Below are 20,539 nucleotides of genomic sequence, written 5' to 3'. Positions count from 1 at the left end.
CCAAATCCGGAGCCATCAAGGACCCACAACCAAGTCATTTTCCTATTGTTCTTTGCCTTTGTGATCAATTTTCTGTTTATAAATGTTATATTTGAATGATTCATTAACCAAGTTTGGGAAAACTTTAATTTTTTATAAACAAATTTTGGGCTTTTTTCCGGTTCATGAACTCATGCTTGAGTTTCTGCAACTATATTGCATTTTCATCTCTAATATTAAACTCTTTTAGTTTTAATAACCAAAATAGTATTTTACTGCAATAAAAGTAAAATAAAAGATGACATATTGATTATACTTTCTTGAAACCAAAAAACAATACTTTTATTATATTGACACACCCACCCACCCAACCTCTAGTACGTTCCCTCTTAGAGCACTTGCACCCATTTGCCATGGTAAAGGGTAAGGGCAAGTAAGGGCGGTACTGTTCATATGAATACTATCTGACCTAAGAAGTTTTTTTGTGTTTTTCCACCCATTGCCATGGCAACTCAAGAGCAATTACCATTCACATATGTATAGATTAATAAATAAAAATTTGCTAGGTATGTATTTGAAAAAAATTCTGAAATTTTTGGTAATTTTTAAGATTTTTTTTTTTTTTTATTAAATTTTTTTCTTTGCTGATGTCAGCGCCCTCAGACAACAGTTCGGACTATCTTGCCTTGGGGCTTGCCAGCTCTTGCCCAAGCTGGATGTCACTGCTGGAGCTGAATTGGGAGACCAGGGGCCTTTTGCCTGGGCCGGGCTCTTGCAATCCATTCGTCCAAAAATATCCTCTCCGAACCCAATATCTTCCCTTCCCCTAAACCCTTATAGCACTCTCCCTCATATACCCTAGTTTGTTCGTCTGTTGTCGGCGGTGAGGTACTGTTCTGTAGCAGCAACGTCGTCTATCAGGTACTGTTCTCGCCTCTGGAACTGAGTCGTTAAATCTTTTGTTCCAGATCGATACCGTACCGCGATTGGGTACGCTTTTTAATTTGTATTATGTTATTTATGTGATTATGGTTTTATAGATTCTTGCCGAGGCTTCCCCGTGAATTTTGACAACAAACCGAGAGCGACAAACTCTCTGCAACCATGGTTCGTTCCCCATCTCTCTCTTTCTGTTTTTATTTTTCTCTAACTTTCATATTGTTCAGGAAATGATTTCATATGGTATACTATTGTTGTTTGTGAAATACAGCCGCAGGGAGATTACATAGAGCTTCACAGGAAGCGGTATGGGTACCGACCAGACCACTTCGAGCGAAAGCGCAAGAAGGAGGCTCGTTTGGTCCACAAGCGTTCAGAGACTGCCCAGAAGGTCATCAATTCTCTCCTTTTCTTCTATTTTCCTTAAAAGTTAAAAATCAAAGTGAAATTTATGCTTATTCTGTTTCTTTCGAATGTTTGTCATGGAACAGGCTCTGGGTATCAAGGGTAAGATGTTTGCTAAGAAACGCTATGCAGAAAAGGCTCTCATGAAGAAAACGTGAGTTCTATTATGCGGATCTTATTCCAGTTTATCATTGTGTTCTGTTGATTATTCTCTGAAAACAAACTCACTAGCACTTTAAGTTTCTTATAAATGATATCTTCTTACTTAATAGCTTTTCATATAGTCAACCATATTCCCTTTAGATTGTTAAGATGAATCTCTAAGAACTTACAATTGCATTAAATTGATGCTTTTAACTTGATTTTTCATATTGCACTGGTGGCATGATTATTAATTTGGTGTGACGTATACACCTAGACATAGCTACATTCATATTTACAACTGTATGACTCTACATAAGTTTATCTGCGTCGTTTTAGTGTTTCTAAATGTCTATCATAGGTAGTTTGCCTGTATGTCAATACCTCAGTGTATTGGATTTGTGTGCATGCAACTGGTGAATTATATTTATGTAAAATAAAAATATTGTTTGTGAATGTCGACAGGTTGGCTATGCATGAGGAGTCATCAACTAGGCGCAAGGTGGATGATGATGTTCATGAAGGAGCTGTTCCAGCATATCTTCTGGATCGTGACAACACAACACGTGCAAAAGTAATGTGCCAGCTATTATTGATTTTATGAAAATATATTTCATCATGTTTTTTTAATCTAACATTATGCTGGAAACAGATTCTCAACAACACCATCAAGCAAAAAAGGAAGGAGAAAGCTGGGAAATGGGAAGTCCCTCTACCCAAGGTAAGAACATCTGCCACATTCTTCCTTTGCCTCTTTACTTTTCTGTGTGAATGAATTTTCGGTGCAGTACAATAGCATTTCTCTTTTGTTAATCTTGTTTCTGACTGAGTTATATCTTCTCCAGGTAAGGCCTGTGGCTGAAGATGAGATGTTTAAAATTCTTAGATCTGGAAAACGCAAGAGTAAGTATTCTTTAACTTTTCCTCACTATTCCCATACCAAACACCAGTCTTGGTTGTTTTTTCCCCTAAATTTATGATTATTAATTAGGCTTATGAGAGTTAGATTTCCCTCATAACGAGATGAAGTTATTCATTATCTTGATTTTTTCATGCTAAGCTTGTATAAATAATATTTCGGATATGTGAAAACTGATGCCAGTATTTTCATTAAATTTATTGTTTTTGTTCCTGGCAGCTTATATACTTGGTTCTGTTTTGTAGCCAAGCAATGGAAGAGGATGGTCACAAAAGCCACATTTGTAGGACCTGGTTTCACGAGGAAACCTCCAAAGTATGAGAGGTTTATCCGGCCCAGTGGATTGCGATTCACCAAAGCTCATGTGACACACCCTGAACTTAAGTGCACTTTTAACCTTGAGATCATTGGTGTGAAGAAGAATCCTAATGGTCAAATGTATACCTCTCTTGGTGTCTTGACCAAGGGAACCATCATTGAGGTACCTCATTTGTTATGTGATGATTTGTTGCATGTATAAAGCCAATCCACAATGTATTTCGTTATTTACTCATCTATTCTGTGGATATCAGGTGAATGTAAGTGAACTTGGTCTAGTCACACCTGCAGGGAAAGTTGTATGGGGTGAGTTCAACCTTAATGTAGCTTTTTGCTATCATGCACTCTTTTAAACATGGATTCTTTAGATTCTGACTTGTGTTGGAGAATTTAACTTTTGCTTTGTGGTCGATGCAGGGAAATATGCTCAGGTGACAAATAATCCAGAGAACGACGGATGTGTAAATGCAGTCCTGCTCGTTTAAGAGGGCCGCTCAATGAGCATCACTGAATTGTGGAGTGGACTTCTGGCCCTGTATCTGTCATCCATGTCTCATCATGCACCGCCAGCCAACATGTCCTCACCCCAAATGGTTTTGACACAAAAATTTGGTTTTAAACTGAGAGATCAAACGTTTGTATGTCACACAATTTTGTCTCTAGAACCTGAATGTTGAGTGCATATTGTGGCTAATTCAGAATAACTCTTTGTTCAAATTTATTACCAAATCAGTGTCGATTAAGAAAATTTTCCATCTGACGATTTTGTCTAAATTGTATTGTGGTTCAACAAACCAAAAAAAGCAGGGATTGCAAACGTTTGCCTTTTAGATAACACAATTTAAGCTGGTTAATGTATGATCTTTGTCGCATAGCATTAGTTTTTCGGCCCGGGTAAATGCTAGCACACAAACCAAATCCTAACAGTAACAAGCACTGCATGATATTCCGCATGAATTTTCCGTGGCTAGTAATTTCAACCATGAAATTAAACCCACGAAAAAACCTTCTAATGACAAGTTGGTTTTGGTTCCCATTCCAATCCAAAGAGCCTTCTCCATGCTATATGCATCGAGGTGTGATAATATGCCCATAAATATTTTATTTTATTAATATTCTTTCAACCAATATGTTGCTTAGCTCATCTCGTCATTATTTTTCACGGATTATTTGGTTGAAAACAAAATCCATCTTATTTGCATACTAGTAATTTTAGGTTCGAACTTTGTTTTATATTCCTACATAAACCAAATATGGGGAAGGAATCTCCATTTTCCATCACTTGAGAAAAGAGATAGAAAATTATTTCTCATCAAATTCTTTCTACGAACCAAATGGCGATTATCACTTGTATTCAAAAAGCCATAACTCAATAAAGCTCGAGCTCATTCGCATAAGTATTTTGGGCGGGCTTTGGGCGGAAGAGTTTTTCAGTGTACCCAACCCAAACCTGGACCCAAAACCCCATTTATGCTCAACTCGACAAAATGTTTGAAGTCACCGAGATAACGGCTAACCCAGTCCTCTCTCTGCAAATGTTCCTCTCTCTCACGAATAGAGTTGGTAAGTCAAGGCTTGGCTTTTTCTGCACTCTCGCATCTTTTCCTCTTTGCCCAGTTCAGGATTGTGACCCAAATGATTCGTAATATATGTGCATATATCCATTAAGTTTATTATTTAGGGGATTTTCATGATCATAATTGATATGCGTCGGTTGGAAATTTCTATATTTATTTTGGGTGTAGAAAGCTAATTGCTTTATAAATCAGTCTCTTTGCTGCTAAATCTTGTAGTTTGTGCAGCATGTATCTTCTTCGGCTGATCCCAACTTATTTTGGATTAGTTTATTGTGTGATAAATTCCGCAATTTTAGGCTAGTGAGGGAGGATTTATGATAAAAATGAAAGATTATTGAGTAAGGGATTATTCATCGTTAACATAATGAGGATAGCTTCAACAGAAAATAAATAAAAATTATCAGAAGAGATTGTTGAGGTGAGATTTCATTAGTGGAAATTCACCAAATGACCCGGGCAATACCGTATGATTCCCTCCATCCGCGCTAGACTAGGGTCCAGTTCTCTTAGTAGATAGGCCTACCAATGGTTTATTTTAAGATTAGGTTATTTGTCTTTTAAGCTAATTCTACCTTGTTTCAATATTGTATTTGATTTCATAGAGACACCATGTTTGTGAATTTTACACTAGTTCATGTCATGTAATGCTGATTATACTTCTATTTTCCTATCTCTCATCTGGACCCAGTTTTGACCCAATCTTCTCCTTGAATGAGAATTTAATCTTTTGTTAGTTGGAAAATGGCAAAGAAAGGAAGCTCAAAGTTGAATATTGCTATTATTCATCCCGATCTGGGTATAGGTAATTTCTATTTCTTCCTGTTATCATTGAAGATTGTAAAGAAGTTGTTTTGGCCTTATGTTGTTGCGATGTGATGTGCAGGTGGAGCTGAAAGACTAATTGTTGATGCGGCTGTGGAACTCGCATCCCATGGGCATAACGTTCATGTTTTCACAGCGCACCATGACAAAAATCGATGTTTTGAGGAGACTATTTCTGGTGTGCCTTTTTGGTACTTCAAATTTATCTTTGAAATCATGGTATTTGTGAAAAATGTGGTGGGGTTTAGTTAGTGTTGGAGTGTGTATGGTACAACAAATCAAATAGGAGTGTGTTCGTCAACTAAAACTCTTGTCCATATTCTTTGCTGAATACTATTGTTTTCTTTTGACATAAAGTTGCAAAAAGAGGCATTGTAATGCCATTTGAAAGTTGAAATCAGAGATGTACATGATGACCTAGTTTACATACACAAGAAGATAAAATTTTGTACGCATCCTTTTGAGGAAGAAAATAAGTCACAGTAAAATACTGAAAGATTTCAGGTTCAAGTAGTCTTGGTGTGTGTATTCTAGGAGTAGCATGGTTAGAAATACAACCTGCCTTGAGAAATTCATGGCATATGGGTACTACTAAATAGTCGGATGGGTTAGGCCTTAGAGTTGGAAGGTGACTTATACTTTCTGCTTCCTTTTCGGGGAACCTGTTCTCGGTTTGGTGTTGATTAGCTATCAGTCAAAAGCAGTGCATAGTTTGATGTTTTAATGTTACCGGTTTGTCAGGTACCTTTCCTGTGACTGTATATGGTGCTTTCCTACCCCGACATATATTCTATCATCTTCATGCTTTGTGTGCATATCTGCGGTGCCTTTTTGTTGCTCTGTGTATGCTAGTCATGTGGCCATCATTTGATGTGATACTAGCAGATCAGGTTTCTATTGTCATCCCATTGCTGAAGCTGAAGAAGTCAACAAAGGTGCTTGAACCCATCTTGTACGAATTGTTATGTAGCAGTGTTTGCTATTATAGTTGTTTTATGTGTTGCATCTTTGTGTGCAGGTTCTGTTTTATTGTCATTTTCCAGATTTATTGCTGGCTCAACATACAACTATTCTAAGGAGGATATATAGAAAACCAATAGACTTCATAGAAGAAATGACAACTGGTCTGATTCCATTTCTTGGTTATCGTTTTATGTGATGTGTCTACTGTATCTCTTTAGTTTGCTGTGTGTATACAACTATTCCTTACCACATTATTTTTTTAAATGATACTGCTGCAGGAATTGCAGATAAGATTCTTGTTAATAGCAAATTTACAGAATCTATGTTTGCAAAGACCTTCAAGCGTCTTGATGCACGAGGAGTTCGGCCAGCTGTTCTTTACCCAGCTGTCAATGTGAATCAGTTTGATGAACCCACCAATTCTTACAAGTAATGAACATGTTTGTTTATCTATTGGTTTGTTATGGTTTTAGACATGCTTTTATGATTCCATATCTAACATTTGTTTGATGACTTTTCTTTGAATTTTATCTGGTGATTTACAGTTTCGGTTCTTCTTTGTTTATTTCCTTGTTGTAGGTTGAATTTTCTGTCCATCAACCGTTTTGAGAAGAAAAAGAATATAGACTTGGCAATTTTAGCCTTCTCTATGCTTCACACCCTTGGAGGAGATGTGCTTCAAGACCTTAATCTGGCTGAAGCTTCCTTGACAATTGCAGGCAAGTTCCTACTTAGTTATCTGCCTGGGTATATTGAAGGATGTTTTATGCTAATTAGTAAGTACATCCCTTTATAAAAAAAAATATTTTATATGATATATGTAGCTAGGCAAACAATAAAATGGACTTTAATTACTATATGAGCTACGGGTTAGTTCTGTTTGGTCCTTGTTTTCGGTAATTCTCGATGATATTTGTTTGGGCCATATACCAAAGGATCCAATGCCTACTCGAATGCCTACCGGTTACATTGATACATTAATGCAACATCATTTAATACTTTGATTGATAGAAGTGCATGAGTTTCTGCGCATACGGATGAAAAAATTGATTCATGTCTATTGTTTTAGGTGGTTTTGATAAGCGCTTGAAGGAAAATGTTGAGTACTTGGAGGAGCTCAGAAGTTTAGTGGAAAGGGAAGGAGTATCTAGTCAGGTTAACTTCATCACATCCTGCTCGACAGCTGAAAGAAATGCACTTCTCTCCCAATGCCTATGTGTTCTTTATACGCCAAAGGTGCTAATTACTTTATTTTGTTCCATTGATTGGATATGGTGAAGAAATAAATTTGACATGCAGTATTCAATAATGCAGGATGAACACTTTGGCATTGTTCCTCTGGAAGCGATGGCGGCTCACAAACCTGTTATTGCATGCAATAGTGGGGGACCCGTAGAGACAGTTAAGAATGGCGTAACAGGATTTCTTTGTGAGGGTAACTCAAGAGAATTCTCCTTGGCTATGGCTAAACTCATTCAAGACCCACAGATGGCACAGAGAATGGGTACGGAAGCTCGAAAGCATGTCACGGAGTCGTTCTCTACAAAAATATTTGGTCAGAATTTGAATCAATACCTTGTTGATGTTGCTCAGACAAAGAGAGACTGAGAATGAATTAACATAGCAGGATACGCGAATGTTTTGTTTTCTCTTGTTTATACAACACTCCACTGGTGTGTCTTCTTTTTGATTTCTTCGACTTACCATCCATACATCCATAACTAGTTGTTCATTTAGTGATTCAGAGAGCAAACATAGTTTTCTGGCTTAACATACAATACCAATTTGCTGCATTTATGAACGTTGGAGAGATTCTATGTTACTAGCTAGTCCAAGATCAACCCGAAAATTCATCTATTTGTTAATTTAGTTGACCAATGGTTTGTCAAAAGGAAGACGCAGATGCAGGTTGCCCACTCATTTGCACCTAAATTCGAATCCCCTTCTTTGTAGAGTAGTTTCGACTATCACTTGTATGAAGAAAAATGGTCCCAAAAACAATGGTCGAAAGGAAGGTGAGACCTGTTATGCCAGAAACGGAGGGTGATCGGTGCATGGGCAGATATTCGAACACATTTTTAATCACTCAAGACTGCATATTGTTTGCACAGACCCGAATGGATAGTATAGTAGTGACCAAACCAAAAGTGAACAGATCTTATTCTGCCCAAATACATGTATACCAATCAACAAAAAAGGGTGTTGGGAACCGGAAAAATAGGTAGTAATTTTCAACAAACAAGTTAAGAATAATTTATTCTCAGGGTATTACAAAATATAAATTTCTGTGAGCAAAATTTCAGCTAAATTGATGCCAAAAATATGATGTCAACAGCCCAAAGACTGAACTGAGCAATCAGATTTAATATGCCGCAAAAGAATTATATAATCAATTCAAAATTTCTCCGGAATTGGCTTGAGCTTGATAGCTAACACTGACTGGAAAACCAGCTCGGAAGTTATACTTGAAAACATCACCTAGTCTTTACAATATTCTGATTCGGTCTCCTTCCTGACCTCAACGTCTCCACAATCGACCTTGCTGCTTCTGTTCTTGCATTCGCCTACAATGTCATTCGAATTTTGTGAAGTAAGAATTTGTGACAACTTGTAACATTATAAAGTATATGACAAATGGATGGTCAAGCATGTTTGGCACAAAATCTGAATCACAAACCCAGGCCACCTGTGTGCGTGCAGCGAATCTCATAACAAAATCTTTTCTTTTTTGAAAAAAAACAAAACAAAACAAAAAGAGGGGGAGGGATTTGTAAGCTTTTTTTTTTTTTTTTTTTAAATTTATATTTATCAACAAGAATAGAACAGTTCCTCAGTCGCCTGACTTATAAATGTCGAATTAAGTGAAAACATCTCTATGCTTTTTAAACCCACTGCCCCCCCCTCCAAAAAAAAAACCCAGTTGACCTTGTTAATTACAAAGATTAAACACACACACGTTAAGAATATACTTTACCTCTGATGCTCTTTAGAACGCCTAATGAACTCTGCAGGGATATCACGCCCTTCATACGATGCTAATACTTGCCTAATATCTGCTGGAGGGTTACGGGCGACAACTGCACATAAACCAAGCAGAAGCAGGCGGTAATGCATTTCTCAGAAACTTTAGTTGATTTAACACAAACATGATGAATAGAAATAATGCAAGAGCTACTGGTGCTAGAAAACAAATGAAAATCCCAGACTTACATTCAAGAAATGGTATGAAATCCACAAGAGCTGTGTCATCCATCTCATACTTGTATGGCTTTATTATGGCACCATTTTCAGGCTGAAGGCTATTTTCTCGTGCGTGGGCACTCAGATAGATGATTTTATTTGGATCTCTATTAAGTTTGGAAAGGTCCTGCCAAGAGAAACTACACCTCATATGCTTTACTAAACACACATGTCAAAACCAGATCCAGACTTGTAACAGTGGATTAGCCAAGAAAGAGGGAAAAGAATTTTTGAATCATTAAACAGATTGGAGTTTATCAATTATTTCATGGTTTGACATGGGACACGAGTGAGCTTTTTGGTTGCAGCAGACAAAATTTGCTGAAAGAAATACTAAGAGATTGGCAAAGGCTAGGTTCACCAATCACATAAAATAATTCCATGCTGAAAGAAGCAATTCAAAGATGTCAATCATCAAGAAGGTACAGAAACGAGGGAATTGAACATCAGTTATTAAAACAAGTACCCAACCAACTTACCCTATAATGTTTTCCATTCTGATACTTAGTGGCAGCCTTTCCTAGCCTATATCTTACACAATGCTTTGTGTCCAGTCTCTCCATTACAGGATCTACATACTACATATACCAAGAAACAGTTAGATTCTGTTAGTCTAAATAATTTCCAAGAGAAAGAATGGTAGTGTGAAATATTGAAATACCATATTAGAATAGTCTGAATACACGATGATTTCATAAAACTGAGCAAGATGTTCCAAGAAAGCATCAACTCCAGGTCTTTTGATAGTCTGCCAGCCCTTTTCTCGCTTTACATGCCAAAAAGAAACATGAGTATAAGTAACCACACCAAAAAGAAGAAACAAAAAGAACTTTCAAGGCATGAGGACTGTAATGCAGAACACTTTTACATGACATGAAAAATGTGGGAAAAGATCATTGTCTAGATGTCATGAGATAACCGAAAAAAACACAAGACTACCCACTACATCTTCTACGACCATGCCAAATCTTGCCATCCTGAAAGAAGGAATTTTTTCAAGTTGGAGATACAACAACCATTTTCCAGTCCTAGCCTTACCGTCCAATAAGAGTAAAGTAACGTCTCCTGCAGATCCAAAACAAGTGTAAAAACATGTCGCTCCATGGGATGCAAATCTGGAAGAAGCTTCTCTGCGTATGGTTCAGTATAACCCTATATGACAGTAACAAGAAACTGTGTCAAACAAATCAAAATGATGATGCTACACTGTGCCGATTGCTGAAGCAGAGAACCAAAAGTGAAAGAAGAGAAAAAAGAAAAAAAAAAGAAGAGAAAATTACACACTCGAATTTGTTCTTCAATCGTCCTCCTTGCATCAATATAAACTTCGGCTGCTTTAGCAGGCACTGAAATATAAGACAAAAATGAATCAGCATACTGTCGGTAACAATACGAACTATAATTAGAAAGGATGGCTTGTTTGTGGTACTAAGCAAAAAGTTGCTACTACCAAGTCATGTGCTACTAAACATCAAGCCCATCAGGTGACAAGTGTCAACCAAATGAGCAAGGTCAATATACTTCAAAACAATAATTATTAACCATCAATATACTTTTTTTACAATATACCATCACTACACAATACACTTCTCTGTGATAAAAGTGTTGGATCAAAAGCTCACATGTGTATTTTTGTCATTTTCTGATGTTCACCAACATGATAAAGTTACTATATGGTGAGTAATTAACATATATGAACTATACAATAAAATAAAAGTAAAAGATAATTGAGGTTAATCGATGCATCCTCTACGTAACCGGCTCCAACATGAAGTGAATTAATAGCAGTCAAAATTCACAAAAAGACTGGAAAAACTGCTGAAACTGTGTAGCAGACAAATGTAATACGTGAAGCATGGCTATTACTCAACAGAGGTGTAGTTCAGGAACCCACCTGTAATTGCAGAAGAGTATACCCGATTTTTAAATTTCTGCAGAAAAATTTAATAACAAAATGTTAATCTATTGAGATTGCATCCCTTCCAAGTACACAGGTAATAAGATAACATAACGCATCATAATGAGAAAGGCTTCATACGACGGAAACTAATGCAACCAACCACTTGTCTTTATTCTGTGTGATTTTTTTTTTTTGGTCAGAATATTCTGTGTAGATTAAAACACAGTCTCTCTGGTTAACAATTGCTAAAATATTTAGTGATGAGTGACTCAATGCATGCAAACTACAGCATACAATGTTTGTTTATACCAAAACTGGATATGCGGATACAATTCATTGTTCTTAAAATCCAGGGACACAAAACAATCCTAAATAAAGGTGTGGTTATCTGGTTTTCCTAAATGAATTTTTGGATACAATCTTGAAAACAACACAGTACCTGAAAATAATAATGTCAATTTTGCCATTTTCAACGACCTTCTATCCAAAAACTCTGAAAATATGCAATCCTTGACTAAAACCCCAGCTCACTGCCATGCTTAAGTATTTGGGCAAAATACCCCTGAATTTCAACTGAACCAGTTTGACCAGGTCAAAGGCAGTCGGCCAAGCACTAATGGCAGTTGACTGTCATCCTCTATACATGTCAAGAATTTTAATATTAAGCAGATGACAGGAAATTGTTCCGAAACAATGTGAACTAAATGCATATCCTATTTTCACTCTTCTCAGAAACTCATCTCGAACATGTTTTAAAGTTCTCGAATTCAATATGACACATGTCTGGAAATATTAAAAATATTAAAACACAACTTCAATTTTGGATTGAATCCTAATTTTTCAAAAAGTTTGGGAAACTAAAGAAGCCTTAGATTTTGTTCTTTCTCTTCCCCTCTCTTTTTCAGGTCAGGTTACTCGGATATCATTTTTACGCAAAGCTAACCTGATAGTTAGCATTTCATGCCAAAGAAATGTAGAAAAATATCAAGTCATTCCCAGAGCCAAGTAACTGCATTCGTTAAAAAAAGTTCCAAGTCATACTTACCTCAAGAGCAGGTGCATCATCTGCCACCTTGATATTTGAAGGTGCTGCCCGGAGAGCCTTCGTCTTTTCCTCGATTTCATCCACAGAGTACGCTGCAAAACAAATGCGAATCCAAAATTCACTCTCCCTCTTTCACCAACAAACATAAAGACCCACAAGAATACCAATTAAGCCAATATTACCAACACAAAGCTTTTCTGTTTAGCCAAAACCCACATCAAATTTCGCTTCTACAAGCCAAGAAAAAAGAAGAAACCCAAATTTCACAGTCAAAATCAAACCCCAAATCTTACAATTCTGCATTGGTTTATAAAATCGGCTATAAATGGAAATTCCTCATCATGAATTAATCTAAAACACCCAACATCAAACTTTTCTTGTTCTTTTCACCCAAAGCCCACATCAAAGTTCTCTTCCGAATCCCAAAAAAGAACCACACCAAAAATGAACCATCATTTCCAAATCAGCGCAGCTCATACCATAGGAGGCATAACCAACAGTGGCAGTGGCTCCAGTGATCGCGCCAATGAGCGAGTACTTGAGGAAGTTCCAAGCTTTTCCACTTGACGCGTTCGAAGCCTCAGTACTAGGTGGTGGTGGCGGTGGTGGAGGTGGAGGCGTGAGATCGGAGACTAGGGCTTGAGCCCCGATGAGCGGCTCTTTGGGAGGGGTTGAAGCCACATCGGAGCTGAATAGGCGTCGATTACGCTTTAATACCCGGGAGACTAAACGGGATCGAAGAAGTATCGAAGACATTTTTAGGGTTTTAGAGAGGTTTTGCTTGTGATCGCCTGTTTGGGGTTAATAGGGTTTTGCGAGAGAGAGAGACTGAAAGAGAGAGAGAGAGAGACAGAGACAGAAGGGGTGTTTGGGTATTGGAATTGTATTGAACTTCTTAATACGGAGGGGTGTTTGGATGTCGGTTGTTTGTAGTGGTTGGTTCCTAGTTTAGTCAAGAAACTCTCTGTTTGGTAGCCGACTTCTTTCTTTTATACCAGCGAATTAGCGATTTAGAGGATATTGAAATTTGGACCTAGGATGCAGAGTAATAAATCATCTTCCAAATTTATTTTTATTATTATTTTCTTTTTTCCAAATTTATTTTTATTATTATTTTCTTTTTTCCAAATTTTTTTTCTTTCCATTTTTTCTTAAAAAATGATAACCGGACTTCCATTTTTTTCCATTTAACTTTTGAACTATTCTTCCTCTTCCGACTAAAAAGATGGAACTATTGTTCTAAAGTCTTTTTTACCATCCGTCCAAAACCCCTCAATCCGTCACTGCAATACTAGTCCCGGAATTATGTTAAACTTAAACGCATCATTTTAGTTCTTAACCTTCAAATTGTTCTCGCCATCCTCTTGTTCTCCACATCAATGTTATCCTAAACGTTGATTTTGTTCAAATTTTGTTTGGACCATACATCAATTTGGTCCCTCCCGTCACATTCAATCAAAATATTCTTTTAATTCGATCACGTGACGGAACATGACCAACTTTATAGTGTTATTTTCATTAAAATACAACCTATTCAATCATGAAAAAACTAAATCTCACATATTTTACTCGGTAAGGCTATATGCTCTCTTTAATGGAATCCAAATGTAAAACCCTAAACGGAAATAATTTGACCATTTTGAACAAATACATGAGTTGAAGGGCTAAAATAAGCCATATTTTGATGAAAGCTCCCACTTAAAGTTGGTAACATAACCAAATGTAACGAAAATTATACGACAATATTGACCAAATTAAGGGTAAATGGTCTAATACCCCCTGGACTATCACGCTAATTGAAATGTCCACCCTGAAAAAAAAATTCAGCCAATTTAGCCTTCGTATTATATTTAATCGCCAATTTCACCCCTGCCGTTAGGTTTACCTCAATTCCATCCAAATGCCTGTCAAATATAAGGGTAAATTTGACATTTTACAAGGTAATGCATTAAGAAAATAAGGAAAATGTAATATAATATATTTAAAAGGTATAGCCGCCCGGCTATACTGGCAACCCCTAAAATTTAATCTCCACCCTCCCTGCCACCTCCTCTAACCCTAACCCTAACCCTAACCCTTCTTTTGTTCCAGAACAGCTCAAGGTGAACACTTTGACACACCCCAAGATTAAATTCGAAGTGAGAAGCTTTTGGAAGGCGGAAATTTGTAGGGCCCTGCACGAAAGGGTTTCTGAAATTGATCCGCAGGGCAATATAGGGAAGATTCGCAAAGGCGAAATCGTGGAGACTTTGAAGCTCGTCGGGAAGGGAAACTAGTTCTGCTGGTGAAATGGTTGCTGCACACTGGACTAGCTAATCAAAGAATGCGCTACTGGAAGGAGGCTGGGATGCTACCCTTGCTTCTGAAACCAACTGGATCGACGGGTTTTACAACTGGCTATGGCTCTCAAATCGGAAGGTATGCTGCGGGCCTAGGAACTGGATATGCATCTATAACTGGCTATAGATCTCGAACTGAAGCAAACATTCCGCCTTGTTTTATCCATCTCCGGCCGAGCTGGCTACCCCTGCTCTTGAGCCGCATGTGAGGAGGAAGGGGCTGGGGAAGACAATGATTGCCTTCCCTTTTTTTTTTTTTTTTTTTTTTTTTTTTGCAGTTTTGTAGTTTTAACAATTTAATTATTTTAAACTTTAAAAAATTAAATTTAATTCAACAGTGAATCACGTGCTCATGTGCCTCTCACGTGGTTTTTTTGACGGTCATTTGGATGGAATTGGGGTAAACCTAACGGCAGGGGTAAAATTGGCGATTAAATATAATACGAAGGCTAAATTGGCTGAAATTTTTGTTCGGGGTGGACATTTCAATTAGCGTGATAGTCCAGGGGGTATTAGACCATTTACCCCCAAATTAATGTGTAAACCAAAAAAAAATTAAGGATGAATTGGGCTTAGGCTCAAACCGGCCGAACCGAATCATTTTAAATTGGTTCGGTTTTTTTTATAACTTTTATTCAAATTGAACCAAATCAAACCGTCATATTGTAATTAGTTCGACCATGATTTTGAAGTGACACCGATCCAATCCGGACCGTGCCCACCCCTAAATAAAACCCTAAATAAAAAGTTGTGATGGCTTTATTAACCAGCAACATCATGGTCTTGTCTTCCTGCCTAGACCAACAACAACCTGACATGAAATACCATTTTGATTTTTCTAATCTAGCTGAAATGTGAGAAAGAATCTTCTCTTTTTTCTCTTTTTCTCTTTTTGGGAAAGCATAAAACTATATAGAAGGTGGTTGTTAGGAAGAGAAACAAGTTTGGGGTTGTGCCCATTAAAAGTTAAAGGCTTAGAAAAGTAAAGAAGATAATGAAGATAGTCAAAATCACTTGGAGACGTGTGCTGCATTTGCAGATCTTCTTTTGCCTAACTAATCAAAGGTTAATATATTATTAGAGTTTTATGAATATATATATCTTTGACATGTCATGTCATAAAGTAATATAATTATGTAAAAATAATAAAAAAGTTTACGTGTAAATTAATTATTTATGAGAGAAAACTGCTTAAACTTTTCTTAAGTTACAACTTACATTAAAATCAAAGCTTCCATTATTATGAGAAGTAAGAGCATGATATTTGCTTAGAGATGAAGGGATTGAACACCATCCCAAATCAAAACCAACCACAAGTGTGTGTGTGTATGTAGCATTATTATTCTTCTTATGATTTTCCAAGCAACAACCACACAGGCAGAATTTTCACCTGCTATACGTCACAACCTTTTGGTTTTGGTTTCCCTGGTGTTAGCAAAGAAAATGTAGATTAGCCTGCAGTTGTACACGTTTGTCTGTTGCCAACTATATTTCTAAGAATTAATTGCTTGCTTATTAGCAAGGACGGACTTAGGATTTCAAATGAGATGGGCTAAATTTACCTTACGTGCAGGGTGCGTGAAGTGCTGGGATTTATGCTTGCCGACATGCAGTGCGTGGTTATGCATGAAAGAGGGGTTGATTTGGGTGGATTGGGAATGTCAATATAAGGGTCTGTCCCTGCTTCTTAATTCAATGGTATTTTTCTTGCCAATGATGAAAGAGATTTTATGTTCGAATCTTCTTTGATTTGTTGATTAGGAAAGAGAAAAACTAGTTCTAAACTATTTGTATAAGTTAAGTCTCATGCTCTAGCATTACTTGTGCCAATGACATTATGCTATATTTCAAAAGGGTTTGTTATAGAACAGAGACAGAGTCTTGAATATCAATTATCAGATCTCTTTCTTGGTCCCAGCTCTCCCAAGTGATTGCCTCCATCATAAAGAAGTCAAATCTGAAATTGGTGAACATCAAGATTACTCTTACCTGATGCCTGAATGGGGTGACAGCTAGAAAGTTCTAAATAGTCTGGAAAATAACATGTCAACATCCTCTCCATCTCAAGTCTCCAAATGGCAATTTTCTACTGATCTGATAGGAACACCATTTAAGGATCCTCAATCCAAGGGTATTTTTGGAAAACCACCCACACAACCAAAAAATTACTTTGAAGCCTGACCTATATATAACCCTCCAATCCAATCCATGACTTTGATATGTAGATACAAGCTTGCCAAAGACTCCTTCAAACTCCTCTCCATTCCATATCCTCCTCAATTTGCCAGAGCTGCCTCTTTAGCAATTAAAAACTAGCTAGATAGAGAGAGAAAATGGATCAAACTGAGTACCATGGCCAAAACCAACAAACCTTGACTCATAGTTACTACATGTACAACTCCATAGACAATCAGCTTCTGAAAAAAGCTACCAAGTTTTTGCTTTCAGTTTCTGTGGTCACTTTCTGCATTCCCAACTCATCTTTGCTTTCATGCCTCCATTCCCTCAACTTCTACTTCTCCACATTCCCTTACCAGCTTTTCACCCACACCATTGACAAGAACTGCATGTTCCTCATCTGCAATTTGCTCTTGGTTGTCCTTGCAAAATGCTCTGGCTTAATCCGGTCCCCGTCCCCGCCTCATCGTTCTAATGATGAAACCACCTTCAAGAACAGAGAAGGTGGTTCCGGGTTCGAATCGCCAATGTTAGAGACTGAAGAACCAGCTATGCAGAAGGAAGATGTTAAAGTGGAGAGTATGGAGTCAGCAGAACATGTTGCTGCAGAAGAAGGACAACAAAGTGAGCCTTTGATCAACCAAGTAGAAACAGATGCAGAGAAAGCAGCTGAAGAATATAAAGATCAAAAGGAGCAAAAACCAGAAAGTGAGTTTATTGTCCCAGAAGAAGAAGAAGAAGAAAATGGAACACTTGCTGAAGAAGATGAAGATGGAAATGGAATGTTAAGTAGTAGCACTGAAGAACTAAACAAGAAATTTGAAGATTTCATTAGAAGAATGAAGGAAGAATTAAGGATTGAAGCACAAAGACAACTAATCATGGTTTAATTAGTGTTCTAATTAGTATGTTTGTGAGAAATACTTCCTTTTTTACTCATTCATAATTAATTTTCATTATGTTAATTAGTTGTGTATTATGTATTTATAGATGTTAATTAGTAAAAGATTTTATTTTCTATATTCTTTTGAGTGCATAATAACAATATGAAAACGGTGCTTTGAAGCAGAGATTCATATATAAGCGACTGCTGCAAGCTTTCATAATGACAATTAGATATATACACTTGTCCTGCTGCATTCGAGTTTATGGTTGGCTGGGCCCCATTGACTTACAATCTTTTTGTTTGGTGGGAATTTGACAAAACTTAATTTGTTATGTTCTTGGAGAATTGACAGAGTTGATGAAACACTGAAACCCGAGCTCTGTCATGTGAATCCAAATAATTTAGTTCATTTTTGCTATCAGGATAAAATGTAACAATCCCTAAACACAAAGCAATCTGTATAATTTTCTCACTACATTATAAGGTGCCGTTTGGTTCATGGGAAAGGAGGTTTGGGATGGAAAATCAATTATTTTCTCACGGTTGTTTGGCACATGGGAAAGTAGGGAGAAAATGAAGCCCTCCTCCCAACTTGAGTTTTGTTTTCCCTCCTCATGAGAAAGTATGGGAAAATGAGCCGACATTAAATGCACATTTTCATGACTATTTTGTCCCCGTTAACAATTTAGAATTTCAATATATCATTAAATGCATTCTTTTTTTATTTGATTTTTAATATGGGTATAATTGAAAATTTATACAAACTATGTTTTTCATTCCTACTCAAAACAAACATGGGAAATGAATCTTCCATTTCCCATCCTTTAAAAAATGACATGGAAAATGATTTTCCCTCAAATCTATTCCGTGAACCAAACGGGACCTAAGGCTTTACAACTCAAGATCCTTCTGATTAATTTGCTAAGATGAAAATTAGTGAAAAGGTAAAAGTAGCATACAAAGGTAGTAGCAAAGTGGCAAAAAAAGATAAAGAAAGAAGGAATAATAACATATATGAATTTAGGCATCTATAGCCTATAGGTACCCGGTGCCCTTAAGAAATTATGTTGCAAGTATTAATCTTACCCAATTTTAGCAACATGGAAGAGGTATCTAGAAGGAGAATAAAATCAAAACTCTAAGATGTGACATTGTTCCATTATTATGAAATTTGTAGGAATACGATATGAACTTTTAAGTATATGCACAACCAATTGGGTTTAGCCCAATGGAAAAAGATCTTAATTTGCAAAGTAGAGATCCCATTACATCTTGTTTGTGTGTGTGTGTTAACCACCTAGTCTCTGTAAAATGATGCAACTTATCACCTAGGTCAAGTTTTGATCATGTTTTTTTATAAAAACGTATCATGTGCCCCTCACATGGAGAGATATTTTAGTTTATCTACATATATATGGGGTGATGGTTTTACCACTTAAGACCAATCTAATTAATTTGCTCAAATGAAAATTAGTAAAAAGGTAAAAGTAGCAAGTGACCAAAAAGCAAAAGAAAGAAGGAATAGCATATAAGAATTTTGGCATCTCTAGCCTATAGGTAACCCACGCCCTTAAGAAACTATATTGCAAGTATTGATCTTACCCATTTTATCCAATATTACTAGATGTGACATGACTTCATGATATCCAACATTCACTTTCCTAAAACATAGAAATTCATTTCAGGTCGGATAATTTTGTTGCCCTATCTGAATCTGAAGTCCTGGACAAAATCAGACTTACACATGTCAAGTTCCTGATCAATAGGATTTCAAATTCCAAACCATTTGGCAGTTGTTTGAATAAAGTTAAATGCTTGAAAGTAAAATTAGTGCATCAAAAGGCCACAGAATTTTGTTTCCATTTCTGAAAGGGATTGATTTTGTATTTTGCTGTTGTTGTTTTAAGTACAGGTGGCTGGAAGAATCCCTAAAGTCTTTACACTGAAGTGGTTGGAAACTCAGGAGCCTTCATTTTCACCCCTTATTACATCAACAAAGCAGTTTCTTCATAAATGATATATGGGTCCTTCCTTCCTTCAAGGTGAAGTTAAATCTCAAACTTATTTGTTTGATTCTCACATTCCATATACCAATCAATGAAAGTGAGAGAGATATGTTAGCACTTGTAGCACCTAAGCTTAAAAGTTTTTTTTTTTTTAATACAAGCGATAGTCTAAACTACAGGGAGAAGGATTTCTCAGACACACACAACTTAAAGCTCATTTTTTGTTAAGGGAGTTTCACCTAAAACCAAATGGAGACATTCATAAAATTTGTCAAGCATCTAAATCCATCGATTTTGTCATTTATCCCTTATATATATGAACTATGCCCAAAATGACATCTAAATTTATCGATTTCTTAAAACTATACATGGTGGCAAGATGAAGAAGCTCTGCATCCTCATGCAGGTTAAATGCAATATCATTTATCCGTAGAAAAATTCGTCTCGTGTTGAGGCATTTTATCAAACACATTGCCCCCAAAGCACTAATGAAAGAAAATTATATTCGATTGACCCCTTTTGGCCCTTAATTGATACCCAAGTGACCTAGTATTCATGAGTAGAGATCCAAGTGAAGATTATTTCTATGCTCATCGTTTGCTACATAGAGCCATCAAATTTGTTCACCAATTAATTAGCAGTATACATGTTAAAGTTCATAGTGCACTTAGAGTTTGAATGAATGAAACACTGTCACATTAATTTGGTGAACAAAATTCACAACTTTAAACAAAAAGCCTTCTAACATGAAAGTTGAAGGAAATAAACACAAACTTCAAAATGAGAATTTACATAATGCGCATGTCATCTTCAAGAAAACACTTTGCTAATTAATAGACATTGAGCCCTATACCAACCTAGACTTATTCCAGCACCTTACAT

The 20,539-nt window shown here is 36.7% G+C and overlaps 4 protein-coding genes across 5 annotated transcripts; 3 read left to right on the top strand and 1 right to left on the bottom strand.

Annotated features, from left to right (window-relative positions):
* Nucleotides 1-742: 742 nt before the first annotated feature.
* LOC110771819 (Ribosomal protein S8e family protein) lies at nt 743-3,456 on the top strand. The gene is made up of 10 exons (XM_021976169.2): nt 743-900; nt 1,020-1,086; nt 1,190-1,309; nt 1,410-1,477; nt 1,930-2,038; nt 2,117-2,185; nt 2,310-2,367; nt 2,629-2,864; nt 2,956-3,007; nt 3,119-3,456. Exons 2-10 carry the CDS (start codon nt 1,084-1,086, stop codon nt 3,184-3,186), a joined length of 783 nt encoding a protein of 260 aa, XP_021831861.1. The 5' UTR covers nt 743-900; nt 1,020-1,083; the 3' UTR covers nt 3,187-3,456.
* Nucleotides 3,457-4,016: 560 nt separating this feature from the next.
* On the top strand, nt 4,017-7,753 carry LOC110771820 (uncharacterized). 2 transcript variants are annotated; one of them, XM_021976171.2, is made up of 9 exons: nt 4,017-4,264; nt 5,013-5,080; nt 5,162-5,278; nt 5,842-6,035; nt 6,119-6,224; nt 6,342-6,492; nt 6,643-6,782; nt 7,133-7,299; nt 7,378-7,753. In XM_021976171.2, exons 2-9 carry the CDS (start codon nt 5,020-5,022, stop codon nt 7,669-7,671), a joined length of 1,230 nt encoding a protein of 409 aa, XP_021831863.1. In that variant the 5' UTR covers nt 4,017-4,264; nt 5,013-5,019; the 3' UTR covers nt 7,672-7,753. The 2 variants fall into 2 exon arrangements, with proteins under 2 accessions (XP_021831863.1, XP_021831862.1); XM_021976170.2 differs by having other exon boundaries at nt 4,018-4,264; nt 4,967-5,080.
* Nucleotides 7,754-8,198: 445 nt separating this feature from the next.
* On the bottom strand, nt 8,199-13,197 carry TIM50 (Haloacid dehalogenase-like hydrolase (HAD) superfamily protein). The gene is made up of 10 exons (XM_021976174.2): nt 12,728-13,197; nt 12,249-12,340; nt 11,198-11,234; nt 10,588-10,649; nt 10,342-10,455; nt 9,965-10,069; nt 9,783-9,881; nt 9,274-9,430; nt 9,038-9,140; nt 8,199-8,627 (listed from the first exon to the last, which is right to left on the bottom strand). Exons 1-10 carry the CDS (start codon nt 13,002-13,004, stop codon nt 8,582-8,584), a joined length of 1,092 nt encoding a protein of 363 aa, XP_021831866.1. The 5' UTR covers nt 13,005-13,197; the 3' UTR covers nt 8,199-8,581.
* Nucleotides 13,198-16,797: 3,600 nt separating this feature from the next.
* On the top strand, nt 16,798-17,787 carry LOC110771815 (uncharacterized). The gene has a single exon (XM_021976167.2). The coding sequence runs from the start codon at nt 16,921-16,923 to the stop codon at nt 17,653-17,655; it is 735 nt and encodes a 244-aa protein (XP_021831859.1). The 5' UTR covers nt 16,798-16,920; the 3' UTR covers nt 17,656-17,787.
* The last annotated feature ends 2,752 nt before the right edge of the window (nt 17,788-20,539 follow it).

This window comes from Prunus avium, chromosome 4 (assembly GCF_965620075.1).
Source record: "Prunus avium chromosome 4, drPruAviu1.hap1.1, whole genome shotgun sequence".
NCBI lineage: Eukaryota > Viridiplantae > Streptophyta > Magnoliopsida > Rosales > Rosaceae > Prunus > Prunus avium.
Note: the sequence above shows the minus strand (reverse complement) of the source record. Positions and strands in the feature narration are given on the sequence as shown.